Here is a 20,621-nt window from a genome sequence, read left to right on the forward strand (position 1 = left end):
AACTGAGGCCCAGAAATGTCAAGTAATTTAATCGGCAGTGGGAACGTGGTGGGCTGACATCTTCCAGTTTTTCTCTTGTGGATCCACTGAAGAGCTCACCCCAGGTCATGCTTCTCCAAGTCAATGACTGATGACAATAAATTACTAGAGCCTTCCTGCCCAATCCAGGATGCCTCTCTAATGGCTAAAGCGTGCTCAGGCATTCCCCTTTGGCCTGGCAAGCATTTGGCATTTTGGAACAATTTAAGGAATGAGGCTTCTCCAACCCAACCTTCCTTCCCCTTCTTTCACTTCCGTCTGGCCTGCACCACAGAAGTCTCCCTGCTCGTCATGCTCTCTCCTCCTTCATCTCTGATAGGCATTTCCCCCCCAAATCTCTTCACATCTGCTTCTTGAAGGATCCAACTGACACAAACCCTACACAATGGGTCCCACTACAGATGAAGCAGGTGAATTACAGAAAGAGTGAAGGAAGAGTCTTACAGCTAGGATGTGGTAAGACTGGGATTGGACCTGAGGCAGTCTGGTATCAGAACTAGTGTTCTTCAAATATCAACAAAGAACCTAGAAATAATGCTTTTTTTTTTTTCTTTTCTTTTCTACTCCTTTGTTTTTTCCTTTACTCTCACCTTCTTCTATCCATTACCTGCTACTCCCCCCACAGGCTGTCATTCTTTCCTGGCAAGTCTTGTGTCCTGTAACTCCGCAACAGGGTCCTGGACCCAGTTTTCCTCCTTCCTCCTTCTTTCCCTCCCCTTCCTCCCTTTCTCTCTTCCTTTCAGTATTTGCTTTCTTTTGCCTTTTAAGATGGGGGCGGTGGGGTGCTAAACTTTTGTAGTAGAAAACATGCTTCCTTACTTTATGTATGTGGTACATTTGCAGGATGCGAAAACGTGCGACTTGTGGTAACTATGGGCAAACTTATGATGTGGAAAAGTCCCAAAGCCATCAATTATGATGAAATGTTAGCAGAATATCAGACCAATGGGCTACATTTTCTTGGGAAAATCACTTTCTCTGCTAGATATCCCTTCATTTGTTCATTCATAGAGGTCAATTTGCTCCAAACGATGCCTGCAATTCCTCCCACTTCTAAGATCATAGGCTTCTACAAATAGGCTTTCCTTTCTCCAGATCCACGGTTAGTTGAGACTTTGATGAAACTTGAATATACATTTAAAAATACACCGATATAGCTCCTTCCAAAGGCAAGGCTGGAAGCAGGAATTGCCTAGTGTTTACATTTACAGCTGGCACACTGAGCATCCATGACTGGGGAGCAAAGCCACCGGGGAAGGTCCGCTGCAGCACACGGAACACGACATGCGGAGGCATGAGCCATGCACTGCCTCAGGGATTACCGGAGCGGAGGCCCGATAGGCTCCCCGAGGGCACCCGCTGGAGCTGCTGACAGCCCACCTCTGAGGAGGCCCCAGCACCCGCTGCGCTCTCTGTGACCGCTCCTCCTGCCGCTGAACCTGTGTGCTGAGGTGGCACTGTCGCCCTACGAAGCCAGATTTACACGCACATCTTCCTGTCCCATCACACCACGGCGTCACAGAGCCAACGGGATTGCAGTCACACAGCACACAGAACTGCTTCTCTGGCTCCCACCACATACCGGGCTTTAAAAGCCAACAGAAAATAGAAAGATACAAAGGAACAAAAGAGCGTTTGATATTATTCAAGAGATCGACGCAGATGATATTTTCAAACTGACTACAGAGAGGCCGCTTTGCCATCTGAGAAATGCTTGTTCTGTTGAACAGTCTTTATCACCAAAATACATATTTATAAGAAAGAAGTAGTGTGGCTCTCTCGCCCTCGTGGAGGGATTGAAGGTGCTTGCCATCCGGAAGGCAGGGTCATATGCTCAAGAACAGAGAGCAACGTATTTGGACTTTTTTATTTCCTTTTAGAAAAAACAATGTCTCTAAAAATATGTGGATTAGCTTCTCTACTGGAAACTTTAGTTAAGTAGAATTTGCTAAAAACGAAGGGTGTGATACATTTCATTCTGTCAACCTAAGAGCAAAGAGTGTTTTACTCACCATAGACTGGGATTAAACTGATGTGCTATTTGTTTCAAAAACATCTGAATTACACAAATATTCCACAAATTGACTGCCAAGGAAAGATACGTTGAAGGTCAAAAGCTAGAGTTCAGCAATTTTTTTTTTTCTATTTTGGAAAAAACATTTCAATGATCACAGTGCTGGTACATATAGAATTGGATGATCCTGAACTCCTCTCTCCATATATTTACTATGCACATCGTTGAAGGCTCATGAACATTTTCCAGGAGGAAGTGATTCTTCATCAGCTCCTGCTCCTTACCTTACACTCATCACACCGCCGTCCCTGCACGTTAGGTCTGCACTCACACTGTCCCGTCCTGGCATCGCAACTCTCAGAGAAGGAGCTGTTGACATTACAGCGACAAGCTGCAAAAAACAAGAGTGATCTGTGGTTGGGAAAACACTTCCTGGAGTATTAATAAGCTTACTAAATAATAATATCCCCCAGATGGTAACGCTGGAATTGTTTTAGTGATGATACATGTAAAGCTATATCATAGTGCCTGGCATATAATATGTTGTTAAAACATTACTGTAATCATTATTATCCCAATTTTGAGAGTGAATTATAAATGTTATATAATCTATATTATTTTATCTATATGGTGTGAGTATATACACACACATATATGAACACACAAACACACGCACTTTTAAGATTAGAAAAGTATGTAAGACAGAGGAACTAAGCAGACCTTTTTTCCAAAGAGGACATCAACATGGCCAGCAGACACAGGAAAAGAGGTTCAACATCACTAACCACAAAAGAAATGCAAATCGATACCACAGTGAGTTATCACCTGATACCTATTAGAATGGCTGTTATCAAGAAGACAAGAAACAACAGATGCTGGCAAGAATGTGGTGAAAACGGTACTCTTACACACTCTTGGTGGGAATGTAAATTGGTCCAACCACTTGGGAGAATAGGGTGGCGTTTCCTTAAAAAATGAAAGCTAGAACTACCGTACAATCCAGCAATCCTACTACTGGATGTATACTTAAAGGAAATGAAAACAGAATTTCAAAGAGATATATACACTCTCATGTTTACTGCAGCATTATTTACAGTAGTCAAGATCTGGAAATAACTTAATGTCCATCAAAGATGAAAGGATTAAAAAAAGAAAAAGGTATGGTATATATAAATGGAGCATTATTCAGCCTTGACAAAGAAGAATATCCTGCCATTTTCAACAGCATGGATGGACCTTGACCACATTACGCTAAGTGAAATAAGTCAGACAAAGAAAGCCAGCTACTACATGATACCACCTATACGTGAAATCTGAAAAAAAACAAAACCCATAAAGAACAGGTAGTAAAAAGGTGGTTTACCAGGGGATGGACGGTGGGGCATAAAACTGCTGTTGTTTAAGGGTTCACACTTGCAAGTAGTAAATAATAAGTAGTAAATAAGCTATAGTGCTCTAATACACAGTATAAGGAATATAGACAATATTGTATATATTGTGTAATCGAATAAATATTGCAACAGTGGCAATCATATTGTAATATATAAGTATATCAAAGTTACATGTGTATACCTTAGATTTACACAATGTTATATGTCAAATATATCCAGCTAAAAAGTATATAAGATGAAGATACTGTTTTAAGTCTATTAGGAATATACCATTATAATTTTTATAAATCACTTTGTTTTGCAACTTATATACTATTTTCAATATGTTTGGTTTAAGTACTCTTTTGTCATTTCTGTGTTATGAAGTTGTTTGATGCTATTCTGAGATATATAATAAATCAGTCTAAAAATTAAATGGCCTTTTCACAAATATAACATAATTAATGGCTCACTCTGTACAAGTGTATTTTTAATGATACCTATAAATGCATTGATACCAGAATAAAAATGTGAGGGGCAGACGACAGAGGAATTTAGAATATTCATAGATGGTTTTGGTAAATTTTGTACAATGTCTCATGTCTCTGGAAACTTTGGTTTTGAGCACAACTTATAAATACATTATATCGGCCTATGATATTTTCCTGTTATCTGACTCAAGATTCTACTTAGTTTTACTGCTTTCCTAAAAATGGCTGGATTTTTCTCCCAGCAATTTGGCCTTCAGTGTCTGCTAACTTGATACAAGTTTGGTGGCCATTGAGGGATTGGCCTTAGCAGCAGCTGTGACTTTCCCTAGGGAATAATAGCTAAAGCATACTCAATAGCAGGGGTGTGAGAAAAAGCTAACACAATGTTTTCTGTAAATACCTATTTCACTTGATAGTAGAACTGTTGTATATACTTTTAATTTATTTTTTAAATTAATTTTTATTACTATTTTTTTTAAATGAGAGTAGTTGACATGGAGTGTTACATTAGTTTCAGGTGAACACCGTAGTAGTTCAACCAGTTTATACATTATACTATGTTCACTACAAGTGTAGCTGCCATCTTTCCCCATACTTCCTTATTAAAATGTAATTTTAATTTCTTTATGTGAATCTCATATATACTATAGTCCAATTTTTAAGATCCCACATAACCTAGAAGTCATTTTTTTCTTAGAATGAAGAATATAGAATTAAATTTACCATAAATTAACATCATCTTAAAAATAACAAAAGCAGTTACAGGATACAAAATCAATGTACAGAAATCTGTTGCCTTTCTGTATACCAGTAATGAAATGGCAGAAAGAGAAATCAAGGAATCAATCCCATTGACAATTGTACACAAAATCAGAAGATACCTAGGAATAAACCTAACCAAAGAGGTAAAAGATCTGTACTCTGAACACTATCGAACACTTAGGAAAGAAATTGAAGATGATACAAAGAATGGAAAAATATTCCATGCTCATGGAATGGGAGAACAAATATTGCTAAATGTAGCAATATGTATAGCAAAAAATAAATTGCTAAATATATTAAAAAATAGATATACTGCCTAAAACAATCTATACATTTAATGCAGCCCCAATCAAAATGCCACGAGCATTATTCACAGAGCTAGAACAAGCAATCCTTACATTTTTATGGAACACAAAAGACCCCAAAGAGCCAAAGCCATCTTAAAAAAGGAAAAGCAAAGCTGGAAGCATCACAATTCTGGACTCCATGTTGTATTATAAAGCTGTAATCATCAAGACGGTATGGTACTGGCACAAAAATAAGGCACATTGATCTGTGGAACAGAACAGGAAACCCAGAAAGGGACCCACAACTATATGGTCTACTCATTTTCAACAAAACAGGAAAAAATATCCAAGGGAAAAAGCTAGTCTCTTCAACAAATGGCATTGGGGAAACTAAATAGAAACATGCAGAAGAATGAAATTGGGCCACTTTCTCACACCATACACAAAAATAAATTCAAAATGGATGAAAGACCTAAATTGAGACATGAAACCATCAAAATCTTAGAGGACAACACAGACAGCAATCTCATTGATGTTGGCCATAGCAACTTCTCACTAGATACGTCTCCAGAGGCAAGGGAAACAAAAGAACTATAGGGACCTCATCAAGATAAAAAGCTTCTGCACAGTGAAGGAAACAATCAACAAAACTGAAAGGCAACCTATGGAATGGGAGAAGACATTTGCAAATGATATATCTGATAAAGGGTTAGGTCCAAAATCTATAAAGAACTTATCAAATTCAACACCCCCCAAAATAAATAGACCAGTTAAGAAATGGGCAGAAGACATCAATAGTCATTTTTCCAAAGAAGACATCCAGATAGCAAACAGGCACATGAAAAGATTCTTAATATCACTCAGCATCAGATAAATGCAAATCAAAACTACAATGATATATCACCACCCACCAGTCAGAATGGTTAAAATCAACAACACAGGAAACGACAAATGTTGGCAAGGATGCAGAGAAAGGGGAATCATCTTACACCGTTGGTGGGAACGCAAGCTGGTAAAGACAGTCTGGAAAACAGTATGCAGGTTTCTCAAAAAGTTAAAAATACAAGTACCCTACTACTAGGTATTTACCCAAAGGATACAAAAATACTGATTCAAAGGGACACATGCACCCCAATGTTCATAGCAGCATTATCAACAATAGCTAAATTGTAGAAAGAGCCTAAATGTCCAGTAAGTGATGAGTGAATAAAGAAGATGTGGTATATATACAATGGAACATTGTTCAGACATAAAAAATGAAATTTTGCCATTTGCTGCAAAGTGGATGGAACTAGAGGATATTATGCTAAGTGAAATAAGTCAGTCAGAGAAAGACAAATACCATATGATTTCACTCATATGTGGAATTTAAGAAACAAAATAGATGACCATAGGGGGAAGAAAAGAGAGAGAGGCAAACCATAAAACAGACTCTTAGCTATAGAGAACAAACTGAGGGTTGCTGGAGGGTAAGTGAATGGGGTTGGGAGGTAGGAATGGGTTAAATGGGTGACAGGCATTAGTAGGAGGGAACCTGTTGTGATGAGCACTGGGTGTTGTATGTAAGTGATGGATCGCTAAATTCTACTTCTGAAAATGATATTATACTATTATGTTAACTAACTGGAATTAAAGTAAAAACCAAAAACAAAACAAAAATCAAAAACAATATAAATTTTCAACTGGCATTTTTAAGTGAAATATATGACCCAAACTATAACATAAAAATTTAAAAAGAAAAAATTATTTCTTTGTAGTGGTATACTTTCCATGAACAAACCTACAGAAAAGTAAAATAATGATTTATCATGAATTTTCTCTTCTTGAGGGTTTACTACCTATGCACAGATGAACTTTCAAATATATGAAAAATTATAAAAATAGACAAAATGTTTCTTATATTTCTTATGCTGAAGAACATTAAAAACCCTAATCATTTCTATAGGTACCTCATGGCAAGTGGTATAAAAATTGGTGATAGCTTAAGAATGTTTTTATACCATATTCTCCTACGTGTTCTTATTCCACAGATCCCCAATTTACCACAATAAAATGAGTGGAAAGATCTCCTCAACTTTATTGAGGGAATTACTGGAAGATAGAAAAAGAGTCCTAAAATGAGCCAACCACAGATACAACTACCACGAGCACTACTGCTAAAGGAGCTACCATGTGTGAGCCTCCCAGGCCCCCGCAGGGCACTGGGTACACCCTGTGGCTAGATCCTTTAATCCTTGCACAAAATCATGACCTTTTATGTAAATGAGGAAACTGAATCTCCACGAGGCCAATTGTCTTGTCCAGGGTCACGTAGCTAGAAACTGTAGATCTTAGATGATGTCTTCGAATGGGAGAATTTCTTAAGCTTCCTATGATTTTACACAAGTAAACCTACAATGTTTAAAGGCACTTCTGTGTCTGTTGGAAATTTTGCTTTAAAAAAAAAATTCCAATTTAGAGGTGATAGTCATCAATGCTTATTGTTCTAGAGAGCGATTTATGGATTTTGTTTGTTGCTTTTTAATAAAAGGTGAAAGATTTACTCGACCTGAAGAGAGACCAGAGTATGAGAGTGATTTGTTTTTAATTTAACAAACTGTCATTTTTAAAGTGCAAAAATCTGGCACTCATCTTCCAAACCTATGAGAAGAAAGGCACATGTGTTATTGAAATGGGGTCTCCTACCTGGTCTTTGGTGTTTAGAGCAGGGACAATAGCAAGACACTACAGCGGTTTCTATAATTTTGCAGCTCCTAGGTCCCAACTGAATGACTGGAAGAACCCCTTCTTATATAATGAAATGGGCAGAAGTGAACTGTGGATATCATTAACCTACCTACAGATTACGGCAGCAGGTGAAGTCGAGGATGGCATAAAATGCTCAGGTGCAGACACGGACTCACCTTCCACTGGATTCTGCACAGAAAGCTTTCTTTTGCATATTATGTTACTGCTAATACGAAGCATTAGTAAATTATATGCAGTGTCAAATAAGACAGCTAAGGAGGAGGGGGTGACAGGAGAAATGAACTGATTAACATGGCTATTAACAATAGCCAATTTTGTGAAAGGAAATGCGGAAATAGCATTCTGTGAATAGTCCTAAGGTGAAGGTCAATGTTCAACAATTACAAATGCCACTGCGTAGAAATATGGGCAGAACTTTACACCTATTATGAAATGCAAGAATGCAAAGTTCACATATGAAAGCGTAACAGAGGAACACCTACAAACAGGTACCAAAGCAATAACAGGGACAGATAAATTCATTTTAAGAAAATGATTACCACTGAGATACACAGTAAGGATAAACGGGGCTTACCTAATTTCTAAAGTCTTCTCTCCTATTGCGGGCATAAGTTTGTTTTACTAATCTTCATTGCACACGTAAACAAAAAGGTGTGCATCATTTAAAAAACAACAACCCTTTGACAAGGCAGCGATTTTCAAAGGATGGACTCTACTCGTACAAAGAAATATTTTAGGAGGTGCAGACTCTGTGTACAGGCTCTGCTTCTATGAAACATGTATCCACCTCATTTCCTTCCCTCCAATCCCCAATCAAGAACTCATCAGCTGCTTTGAGGTGCAATGCATCAATTCTGTCAGGGGCGTCAGTAGTTCAGGACTTACGCTGACAGTTCTTTGCATCAACGGCGTCTCCAAAATACCCATCAGCGCAGAGCTCACAGAAGCGGCCTGTTGTACCTGGCTTACATATCAGACAGGAGCCAGACAAGCTGTCACAGCTGCCAGGGATGGAGAAGTCAAGGTTGTCATTGCATTGGCATGGCTGACATGATCCTCCAGGTACAGAAGGTTGTCCAAAATAGCCTTCTGCACACCTACGGGGAAAAATTTCATCAGTGAGTATCTGGGAGGAACTCACAAAACCCACTGGGGGCAATGTTTATATATTTTTCACGCTACCCTCTCCCAGGATGATAAGCTTTCCTTTTAAGTGTTCCTTCTCTCGAATGCAAGGTGATTTAAAAATGTTTTCTATAACTGCAGTGTAGATACAAGATGAAATCCTGCCAGCCCCACTAGTAATTAGATTTCAGCCAGGGAAAAAAAAAAAAAATCTTGTCACTGGCACCGAAGACGAGACCAAAGCATAATAAGAAATCTGCTGTTGGCACTCCAGAGGAATCCAGGTCCATGTTGGAAAGCCTTTGTAGTGCAACACATCATATGTATCTACTCCAATTGGTTGTTTTCTGTACAAATATGTAAGGTTCACATTTTTTGTTGTTGTTGTAACAAAAGCTTGTTATGAGGAAACAGACTTGCAAGGAAATTCAGCAGCGAGAACTCAGAATTTATTAAATAGAAAATTGTGACTCAAAAGAGTCTCATTATTATTCAGATGGGGGCTGTGGGTATCTCTGTGTTAATAATAGGTTTGTATATATTTGCATTTCCATAAAGAGACAGATTTTCACTGAAGAGCCTTTCCCAAGAAGCAGGTATGCTGGCATCTTGGGGTAACAGGCTGTAAGGTGAGGCTTAATTGTGCCCACAACTCGTATTAACGAACTCTAGGTCTCTCTCTCTCTCTCTTTTTAAGGACTAAATACTATTTTACATATTATTGGAAAAAAACTTGTTTATTTATGAGGCATAGCAGAGATGATTTTTTAAATTGTAGTATTAAATTTCCCTTTATCCATATGTTGTTTCAAAATGCTACTTAATGTCACAGATGCACAGATACAGGGTTTCAGGAGGCATCTATTTATACTCTGCTCTGTCTTCTCTTTCAGTTACATTTGTTCACGCTCCATATTAAACCACACTTGCCAAAGGAGAAGCAAAACAGGGCCTTTCTAGTCTTACCGTCAGGCTGGCTCTGTCATCTGTGCCATCTTAGCACAATAAAAAGTCTTTTGCGGCAAAGATCAAAATTGAAGGGGAACAAAAACAATGTGGGAGAATATCATTTCAATAGTACACTACTTTTATGCTCATCCACCTGCAGATATATAAGCCCCTGTGTAGAGAAATCCTCTCTACCATTCAAAATAGAAATTATTTAAATCCATTACATCATGTGAGGGTATTTTAATAACATCACAACTATGGGCCAAAGTCATTAATGACTCTGAGTTTTCTAGAACACTTATAAGTGCCATAATAATCGTTTTTTTTTTTTAGAGGATTAACCTTTTACCATAATTTTTAAAAATGAGATTACTAGTTTTAATTATGTTCACAAAATATTGTATAAATTGCAAAAGTCATAGTATAAATATTGTTTGGAAGAATACATCACCCACAAATATAATTGCTTATTAATTATCTACTGTAAAATATGAACTAACATTTTAGTGCATATAATTTCCCCACAGTCTCTTCAGAAGCGGTATTCCATAAAGATAATAGGAAGACACTTTTGAATTTTAACCCAATTCTCCTTGCCTTACTTGATATGCAGAGCTTATGATCACATCCACATATACTCGCATCTCATTTTGTTTACCATTAAGAGACAGACTTTGCTCCACTAGAATAACGATATACAATGATCATTATCGCAGCCAACGAAAACCCATTATTTTCAGCTCACTTTCCTCAAAATGACTTACTGCCCTCAGGAGAGATGGCATTATATAATAAGATCTGGGAATTTTTCTCAACACGGATACCAATTAGTAAACCCCCAATTCTCCCACAACAAAAAGGAACCCTTTGTTCATGAGAAAATAATAACAATCAAGTAGACTAATGGAAGAAGCATCTTTTCTTTTTTGTTTCAGAACATGTAAGAAAGCATACTGCATATACATGATAGATAATTCATATGCTGCTCTATAAAAAGTGTGCACTCAGGTTCTATTACTGGTATGTATATGTATGTGTGTTTCCATACATAGCATAGTAGTTTTAGAGACATAAAAATGTGTCAGTAGAAATTAAAAAGTAATTCTAGGGTCAGTGAATATAATACTGCTAATCATATAACTTTTGTTAATAAGTGTTTTATAGTCTGATCAAGTTGGAGTCACTTAATTAAAATTAGTGTGAATGACAGCCCTTTAAACCTTGCCAGCCTCTCAGTTTTTCACTCTACAAAAACTAATTGTAATTTGAAATCTCAGGGTCTCTCACTTGCATACGCAAGGCAGAATGAGGACGCTTCTTAGCAGAGTTTATTGGATTCCTTGCTACAGATGGACATCCTGACAATACAAAGTCACTGTTTCTTTCCACATATGCTAACTTTTTTCATACCAAATTGCAATATTTTAGAAAGAGAACCTTTAATGTAGATGAGATTCTAGGCGCCACATGCCGTTATGTAATATGGTTCTTTCTGTTGATGACTTAGGAACAATATTAGAGAGTGAGAGATGGCAGAGGGAGAGGGAAGATAGCAAAAGTGAAGAGAAATGGCAATGAGAAGTGCAGAGTGACACTGGCAGGATTTCTTTTCCTCCGCTGCATCATTTTTTTCAATAACTTTTGGCTAACATATGTGGCCTACAGCCTCAGTCAGTATCTACAGACCAAACACAGGACTTCGGTATCTATGAGCATACTAGAAAAGCTCTCGCTCTTTTCCTCTCCTGCCCTTCCTCAAATACCTACGGAACATTTCATCATGCTAATATAAATAAGGCACAATCTTGATGCTGCAGTCCACGGAGAAGAAAGACGTACTTAAAAATGTAGCAGGGAGCTACTGCAGATATGCCAATGTCCTCATGGAAGCACAGAAAAGGGCAACCAATTCAGATTAGGATTCATCAAGGACCCTTTCAGGATGACAGGGTTGAGTTGGAAAACTTGAGCAGGGTGAGTCTCACGTGGAGAGCTGGAAGGGCTGCAGGCTCCTAGTCAGAGGGAACAGTATTGGCGAAGGCACAGAGGAGGGTGGCTGGAGTGGCTATGCAATAAGTATGTATTCTTACTACTTCCCCTGTGACTGAATCGGTTAAAGACTGGGTGGGTTTGCCTGCTTATGTGGTTCCTTTCTGCAAATTAGGAGAAGAAAAGGGTCCTCTTTGAGCGTATGCAGAAAAACAAAGAGATAGCGGACATACTGAGCAGCCAGGACGCGAGCTCCTAAACTCCCCCTCGGCTGAGTACTTTTGTGCATTCTACAAACTGCACAACCACATAGGAGCAGACTTTGAAACCTTACTTGGAATCACAATGTTGCTAATGGTATTACTGAGTTAAGTATGACTGTCTTGCTTTTTCTATTTCTGTGACTATACACTCCACGTCGGAGACTCAAGGGCTCAAGGAGACTCAGGCCTGAGTAGAAATTCTCAGCAGTATCGTGGCAATACGGCAATTAGACTCAATTCAAAGTCAGGAATTTATGAAGCAGAGAATATCTAAATAGGATTTTGGAATTGAAACTTAAAAAGCAATAAGAAATTTTCCTGACCTAGAATATGAATCATACGGATAAAACTATAGGTGAATTTTCCAAATTATAAGCAATTAGGTTCCAATACCTTCTGCACTCTCAGTGGCCGTTGTGAAATGAGTCTTGACTTTGACCTCTCTCTCCTTACATGAGGAGCTGTTAAAAATTTGCCAGCTAGGGAGGGGATAGGGCTTTGGGGGTCCCTGTACCTCATTAAGTTTCACGTGGTCCAATATATCCTACTGGGTCAACTTGCCACATTCTTTTTCCTTAAGATTTATTTATTTATTTTGTGGGGGCGGGGGAGGTGGAAGGAGGTGAGAGAGAGAATCTCAGACTCCCCACTGAGCTCAGAGCCCACCCATATGGGGCTTGATCCCACAACCCTGAGATCATGACCTGAGCTGAGACCAAGAGTGAGATGCTCAACTGATAGTGCCATTCAAGCGCCCTGCCACAGTCTTTTTAAGTGTCTCTCCATTAAGTATGATATATTGCTGAGTATGATATATATGATATACACTTTCAGAATAAGATTCTGGAAGTAGCTTAGTGACCAGTAGAGCAAATGTGACCAGCATTTAGCTCACTTTTTCTCCATGTTCTTTTAAATTTTTCCTGATGTTCCAACACTCATCCCTTTTCACCCTTCAAGGCATTTTCTTTGTTTTTCTATCTTTTCTCCTCCTTGACAGTGACAGATGCCCAGAATCTTAGAAAAGTGCCATGATGAATACCTCATTCCCTCATTCTCTCTCAGTTTCTCTTTTATTTAAAATATTCCCCAGAGGAAAGCAGCAATATCTGAAAGTATGGGTGCTTTGGCCCCAAGCAAAAGTTTCTGAAAAGTATAACTAGTATTCTACATGTTATAGACCATCAGTCAGTATCCTAAATGAATTTTTTTAAAAAAAGCAGAATCAGACACTATAAGCACAGAGGACACAATGATGGTTGCCCTCAGGGGTGGGGGCTGGAGGTTGAAGGGGAGAGGAAGATACATGCTTCCAGTTATGGAATGAATAAGTCACAGGGATGAAAGACACAGCATAGGGAATACAGTCAGTGGTACTGTGATAGCATTGTATGGTGACGGATGGGAGCTATACTTGTGGTGAGCATAGGATAACCTATAGAGTTGTTAAATCATTATGTGGTACACCTGAAACTAATGTAACATTGTGAGTCAACTAAAAAAAAATTAGTTAATATTTTGTCATATCTTGTTTTGCCGTCCTCTTTTTCATGATTGTTTCTATTGCCTCATTTCTAGCAGCAAGACCATCTTGTGCTACATGACTGAGTGAAAAGATCTGACAAGGATGAAAGCAGAAAGTCCAGGAATCTTCTGGACTTTGGGCTTCAAAAGTCACAATTTCTATGAATTTGGCCCCTCTTGCCGCAATTCATCCCCAACAGAAAATGGGATGAAGTTAGAAAAGGCAGATGGAGAAGAGATGAGTAGAGCGTTGGTGGGTCCCAGGGGAGTGAAGGCAGCAGAATGAGTCCCACACCCCTACTAGTGGTATGGAAGTAGTGCAGAGTTATTCAACCTGAAGGGAAAGGCAGTTGGGAGGACCAGAAAAAGGAAGAGGTTGGCAGAAACATCCTTGGATGTTTGGGCCACCATCTGTCCATTGCCCCCCACAATATACAGACACACACACACAGAGCCAACACACTCACACAATCTCACAGCCACACATACACTTACAGAGCCATACATCCACACTCAGACAGAGCCACACACATAGTCACACAGACACACACACTCACAGACACAGATACTCAGAGACACACCACACACTCAGCCAAACACACTCATAGTTGTACACACACTCACAGCAACACACAGACACACTCATAGCCACAGACACACGCATACACACAGAGCCACACACACTCACAGTCACACAGACACTCACAGACACACAAACAGTGCCATACACATAACCACTCACTTACTCACTCACTCAAGCGTTTAGGTTTCTTGGTTCTAACTAAGCTTGTTAGAATTTGGTTCAAGCCTGAGAGATCGGGAGGAAAGAAAAAAAAACACAAAATTTTAAAATTGAGATATAACTGACATATAATGTTGAGTGAATTTAAAGTATACCTGACTGAAATTATGTTTCTAAGCTCTCACAGCTCCCACATATAGAGATTTGGTCTCAAAATAGAAATTAAATTGAGATAAAGAATATAAAGTTATAATTCCTGTCCACCTGAGTTGAGTCTGAGATGCATTCTTTATATATATATATATATATATATATATATATATAGTCACACAAGATTAGAAAATGCCGAGTTACAGCATAATGTGTAGAGTGGCCCAATCACTACGTTGTATACCTGAATCTAATGTAACACTTGGTGTCAGCTCCACTTCAAGAAAAGAAAAGAAAATGCTGAGTTAAAGAAATTAAACAGATGTCTCCCATCCAGGACATGTCAGAACTTTTAACATGCTAATAGATACTTCATATACTTATGTGATCACAGAACTCTATTTCAAAAACATCTACAGTTTGGGAAACACTGCTCTACTTTTCCAATGCTGATTTTATGTAGATGATGTGCACAAACTGATTACACCAATCACTTGCAGAATAGTTTTGATTACAAGATTTTCAATGCAACCAGGCTCCTCTTCTTCCTCTGAGCTGTACTTGCCTCGCCTTCCACCTCAGCCTGCACATCCTCAAAAATGTCTCCCCTAATATTTTGAATTCCTCTAATCATGGACTTCTGAGCTCATATAAATACACAGAAATGATAAACCCTAAATATTCCTGGAAAACCCTATTCCAAATTCTGGCTAGAAAAACACCATAATATTCCACCTTCCATATAGTAATAATTTAAGATGATTTTTGACCAAAAAACTTGAACTGGAGAGAAGATGTGCCATTTTAGAAGCAGCATATGTCCGTTTCCATTTTTTTTTAAGCCACTTAATAAAGATTTTAAACAGAAAATCATGCTCACTGTCAGGTATTTCTCTCCTCAGCAACTCTGATTATTCAGATTAGAATTGTCTCCAGAATACCTTCCACCGTTCTTGTTCACTTTAGCGATGTGAGCTGCTTGAAGGTAAGGACAGTACAAGGCATCTGTTTGTATCCTACATCAAGCCCCGTGCCTGGCACATGATAGTTGCTAAACTGATGTTTTGTTAAATAAAATGCAGAATGTTCAGCTGTACCTGGTTCAAAAAGGATTGTCTACCATGTACAGAAAATACAGAGCACGAAGCATAAATACATCAGAGACTATGCTCACCTAGATAAGTGGGATTTAATTTAATGGCATTGTGTGACAGAGCAGCTATCATTTTCCAGTTGCTTAAAAAAAAAAAAAAAAGACTGCCTGTAGTGAGCGAGGGGGTTAGACATTTGATGTAAGTCTGTCTTCAGCAATGATGTGTTCTACGATTATAGTAAGTAATATACAAGTACCCTCCAGGTTTTTTTTTCTTTTCTTTTCTTTTCTTATTAATACAAAGACCTCCAGTTCCTCAGTTGCATATAAATCCTCCCTGTTTCAGTTCTATTCTTCCTTTATTCACTTACAGATATTGCCATGCTCACAAACAGCCCTTGTTGCTGCTGGGAACCATCCCTGGCACCCTGTCCACAGATGGCTAACTATTGGCTAAACTCTATTCTCTCTTCTGGTGATTGGGTCCTGCTTCATTAACTTTATGCACCCTGGCTGAACTAGGGTGAAAAGAGGACAGGAAAGGAGAGGCAGCAATAGCCCTCTGTGGTGTCTGCCTTGGTGATAATCGGTAAAAGCAGGTGACTTCCTCTGCTTCTCGCATCCCCCCGGTAATGGCAGCAAAGGGATGACTCCCAGGGCTAAAACTGGAGAGATGTTGGTGTACTTGTCAATGATACCATGGGAGAATTTTGTACCATTTTTATACTGGGACTGAAATACAGAAGAATGTTTCCTTCAAAAATAGTTCAGGGAAAAAAAAAAACCACACAAATTACATAAAATAATATTCCTGGTTCCACTGAAAAACAACCTCATAAAATCAACAGGAATTAAAATACAGGCTTAGAATTAATTAGAAGAGGCTAGACATCATGATAACAAATCACGTTTTATTTCTATTTTCAAATATATTTAAGGTAAATTATGGACCGCTTGCTGAACTATGAACTACACATTTAAGCCACATTTTAAGAACAAAAAACTAATTATGAAAAATAAATGGTGCCAACATGGACAGTGAGATAAATCTTAAAGTGCATGACTTTCCACTTGAGCAGTACTTTCTAGAAAGATTGTAGGTTAATGCTTAACCTTTAAGATTAAAACATTCATCAAACACTCTCTGAGTGAATGGAGATTTATAGTGCAATTTCTAGAGAATAAATAAACTATAAAAATAAAATGCATGTGTTTGACAAGTTCAGTGAGAAACTTTATTTCACCTTGCCGAGTGTGGTGGCGTTTCTGAAATAGTGCGAAGGATGATAATGCCTGTGGTTTTATACCTCCCAAGGTAGAAATTCTTGTGAAAGACGGTGCAGTCCATGCTTACCTCTCACAGCGTGGTCCTGAGTACCCGACGGGGCAAGCATCACAGATCATTCCGAGACTTCGGTCTAAATGGCACGTTGGGCTAAAGCTGTGTTGATATTGTTGGGGAACAACAGAGACAAGGAAGAAGCATATACACAAAGTCATTAGCAGCATATTTTCATCTCTGCGTCTCCAGGACTGCTGTGACAAAGGGTACACAGGCTGGTCATTCTTGTCTCACAGATGGAGATGAGGTCCTGGCCAATCGAGGATGAAATGACATTGCTATTTCTGCAGACGGGAATATAGCCCAGTGGAGAGCAGGAGCCTCGTGGCATGTTATTAACTGACTTTTGACTGTTCTGGGTCCGTGATCATCAGGAACAAGTGCCACTATAGAGTCGCTTTGTACGGATTGCCCAGGCCTGGCAAGACACAGCATCATACAATTTCTTTCTAGCCAAAATCCCTCTGAATTTGAAGCAGCTCAGAAAAATCTGTTAGAAAAACTCAGTATGCGATCTTGGAAGTAGTGGTGGTAGTGGTGGTTGTGATGGGGCTCCTACTTTCAGTCCTGGTACTGTGTGTGGAGCTGTGTGTGGGTGTGCGGGTATGTGTGCAAGCATGCGTGCATATGCATAAGAGGCTGCCCTTATGGACCAGGGGGATGCTATTTAGGCAGGTGAAATCCTTCAAAAAGTTTTCAGAAGAGACAAACCATGCCGATTCTGCTTAAAAATACAATCAACTAAGGCATCCCCCAAAACCTTGCCATCACACATCTTCTGGGGTTCCAAAGTTGATCACTCTCTTTGTACGTATTTCCAGCTTGGGTCTGAAGTAATGGATCTGAAGACCAAATTAGGATCCAGCAGAGTGATTACAGAATTATATGCCAGCCTTCAAAAACATGTACGAGCCTAGACATACTTCTTTGCCTTGTGAGAGGCACTCCTTACGCGTGAACTCCTACCCCAAGATTGACATGCTCGCTCTCTGAAAGGCCATCAACCCTTCTGAATTCTGTGACTACTGCTGCTCTACCATTTTAAAATAAAATGCCCCCATTAATCTCTCTCCCATTATGTTTTCCCTAAATAGACTTACTTTTCTGTTTTATATGACAGGACAATTCAATAGAGGCTTGCTTGATAGCTAAATGAATTAATGAGCGAACAACAAATTAAACACTGCAAGTCCTGATCTTGTTCTACTCCTGACACTTGAGTCACTTTGGAATACTTCCTTGACTTTTGTGCAGGTCAGATCACAGGTACCAGTTCTGAATATTACTCCTCTGGCTTAATTCAGAGCAGTCCTGCAAAGATTTAATAATTACTTTTTTTTTTTTTGATAGTACCAAGCTATTAGAACCAAGGACTTCTATCAATTAAAACATTTCAACTTAGTGGAAAAGTCAAAATGAATCTGTTGAGGTAATGCTGGGGGGAAGCCTGGGTTGGGCTACCTTGAATTACAAATACCACCCAGATAAAAGAACACCATGTTAAGGGGTTGGGGAGGCTGCCACGAGCTGCAGAACCAAGTCAACCAGCCTGTGCTCAGGGAGAGGAGGGCCATCTTTTGGAGAGCAGCCTGGTACCTGCCCCCAAAAGGACCTCCCCAGGAGTGATTTTCTTGGCAGGTGAATGACTGGATAGGAGAAAACAAGGCCCCTGTAAAAATGGAAATAGATTTTTTTTCCCCTCCTCACCTCGTGATTTGCTATTGTTTCCAGACATAAAAGAGAAGACTGGATTTTGACAAATCTCTGGAATACATGTATGTCTTATTTTAAAATTGGCATTCTATAACTGTCTCATTGTCTAGGGACAAAATGACTCTAACTAAAAGCCCTGGGTCTCTCACTCATATGGGACTCCAGTGATTGAAAGAAAACCATACCAATTATTTTTTAAAATCCTAAATCAGTTTACCGTAAGTCATGTCAAAGGTGCTTGACAGGGTTCCTGACACTTTAAAACTATAAAATAGATTTCAAATTCTTAAATATACTCATGTGTCAGTTAAAACCACCAGAAGTAAAGTAAAATGTACCTACTGACAAAAATCAGTAATTTTTCAGGAAAAAAAATAAGGAATAACAATATACTGGATTTGACTAGCTCTTTACATTTTCAGAGGACTTTTACAAATAATTTTATCACATTTGCACAAAAATCTTATAAGCAGGTTGGGGCAAGCATCATTTGTCTTGCCCAAGGTCATAGCTAATATCCTGGAGCCTTTAGCATGGAATCTAGGACTTCTCATTTCTAATTTGATATTCTCCTTTCCCTATAACCAGCCAGCATTCATTCTACTGGTAAGAATTAAATAAGTTTAAACTTTTGGTAATACATCACTTGACATGATACATCTAAATAAAACATCCTCATAAATTATGTATTTGTGATTCAATATTCTTTAAACAACATAAACCGAAGGTCTACTCCCTTGCCGCTATAATTACAGTTACTACTATAGGGAAGAGGGCATTCAACAACAAAAATAAAAAGAGAATGGGAATTAAACATGTACAACAGGAAATGTCTACAGAATTTATTTTGGCAAATGTAGCAAGCAACTTGACACTGATTTTGGCCAAAATATGAAGCTAACTCTTCTGTGACAGAAAGAGGGAACTGTAAGATCATTGTTGACTTCCAGTGATTCCAAGATTATGTCACTTAACTCTAGTTGGCTAGCTCTCCATCAGAAGAAAGATTGTGTTCTGCTTCCTGAATTATCCACTTCATGCCACAGAAGACACATGGGATCCAAGAACAGCAGGCATTTTCCACAAATAGGAGGAAGATGAGAAGCTACTGGTCGACTACCTAATAAGGATCTGCACATGGAAATAGTTCTTTTTAATGGCTGAACATAGATTCTTAGATTTATAATGATCCATTTATAAGTATGTAATCTGTGTATGTTTATGTGTATATATATATATATATATGAATATATATGCAAATACAGGTGTCTGTGCTAAAACATGTGGGTATATACATAAAAATACAACTGGTCTTGTTCCAAAAAGACTTTAATTCTACATGTCAAAATTTGTACATTAAGATAAAATGGTACGTTAAGGTTCAAGAGAAAAAACACTTAAAAATTAGATAAAATCAAGGGTATATTTAAAGCACAAAATGTGTACATATCATAAGGTATGTTCTTTTGAAAGTGGCGGTCAACATATGGCTTTGAGCTTTCTCACAGCTAATGCGAGAGGGAACTGCACCGCCTCTTGGGGCTGTGATGTGATATGAAATAACCACCCCTTTCGCCACCAGCATGAAATTTCCAGCAGTATAAAATCAGGGTCATAAAATCAGGGCGTGTTCTACGTTTGTGTATACAATAGGGGAGCAGGACTCCTGCTAACCAACTGCAACCTGGAACATTTGGGTCAGGGAAAGAGAACCCGGAAGGAAGAAGATGCTGTGTGTCTAAGAGGGAAGGTGCAGGAAGGGCAGTGAGAATGACCAGTCACAGCTGCCCAAGGAGCAGAGGACGGAGAGGGAAGGGAGAAAAACGAAGGGAAAACTCCTTTACTTGGTGACTGTGGTTTGGACCCCGTGAAATTCTGAAGTGTCTCTGTAAGGTTTTCTTCTTTCAGGTCAATGATCTCTGTCTTTATTCTCAGGAGAACCATTGAGCAAACACATGTATTTCTTTAATTACCTTTAATTTAATAATTTTATTCTGTATTCATATATCATAATCAGA

The 20,621-nt window shown here is 38.7% G+C and overlaps 1 protein-coding gene across 2 annotated transcripts in view; it reads right to left on the reverse strand.

Moving 5' to 3' along the window:
* LAMA2 (laminin subunit alpha 2) overlaps positions 1 to 20,621 on the reverse strand; it is a gene marked incomplete at its 5' end in the record, with an annotated part of 635,124 nt that overhangs the window by 239,464 nt on the left and 375,039 nt on the right. Inside the window, 4 exons of one of the 2 annotated variants that reach the window (XM_080805461.1) lie at positions 1,362 to 1,625; positions 2,338 to 2,444; positions 8,597 to 8,808; positions 16,903 to 16,989. In XM_080805461.1, the coding sequence (XP_080661587.1) occupies positions 1,362 to 1,625; positions 2,338 to 2,444; positions 8,597 to 8,808; positions 16,903 to 16,989 (670 nt within the window). The remainder of the gene's footprint in view (positions 1 to 1,361; positions 1,626 to 2,337; positions 2,445 to 8,596; positions 8,809 to 16,902; positions 16,990 to 20,621) is intronic. The other variant, XM_080805462.1, reaches the window with a different exon arrangement.

Source organism: Martes martes (genome assembly GCF_963455335.1).
Source record: "Martes martes genome assembly, chromosome: 6".
NCBI classification, from domain to species: domain Eukaryota; kingdom Metazoa; phylum Chordata; class Mammalia; order Carnivora; family Mustelidae; genus Martes; species Martes martes.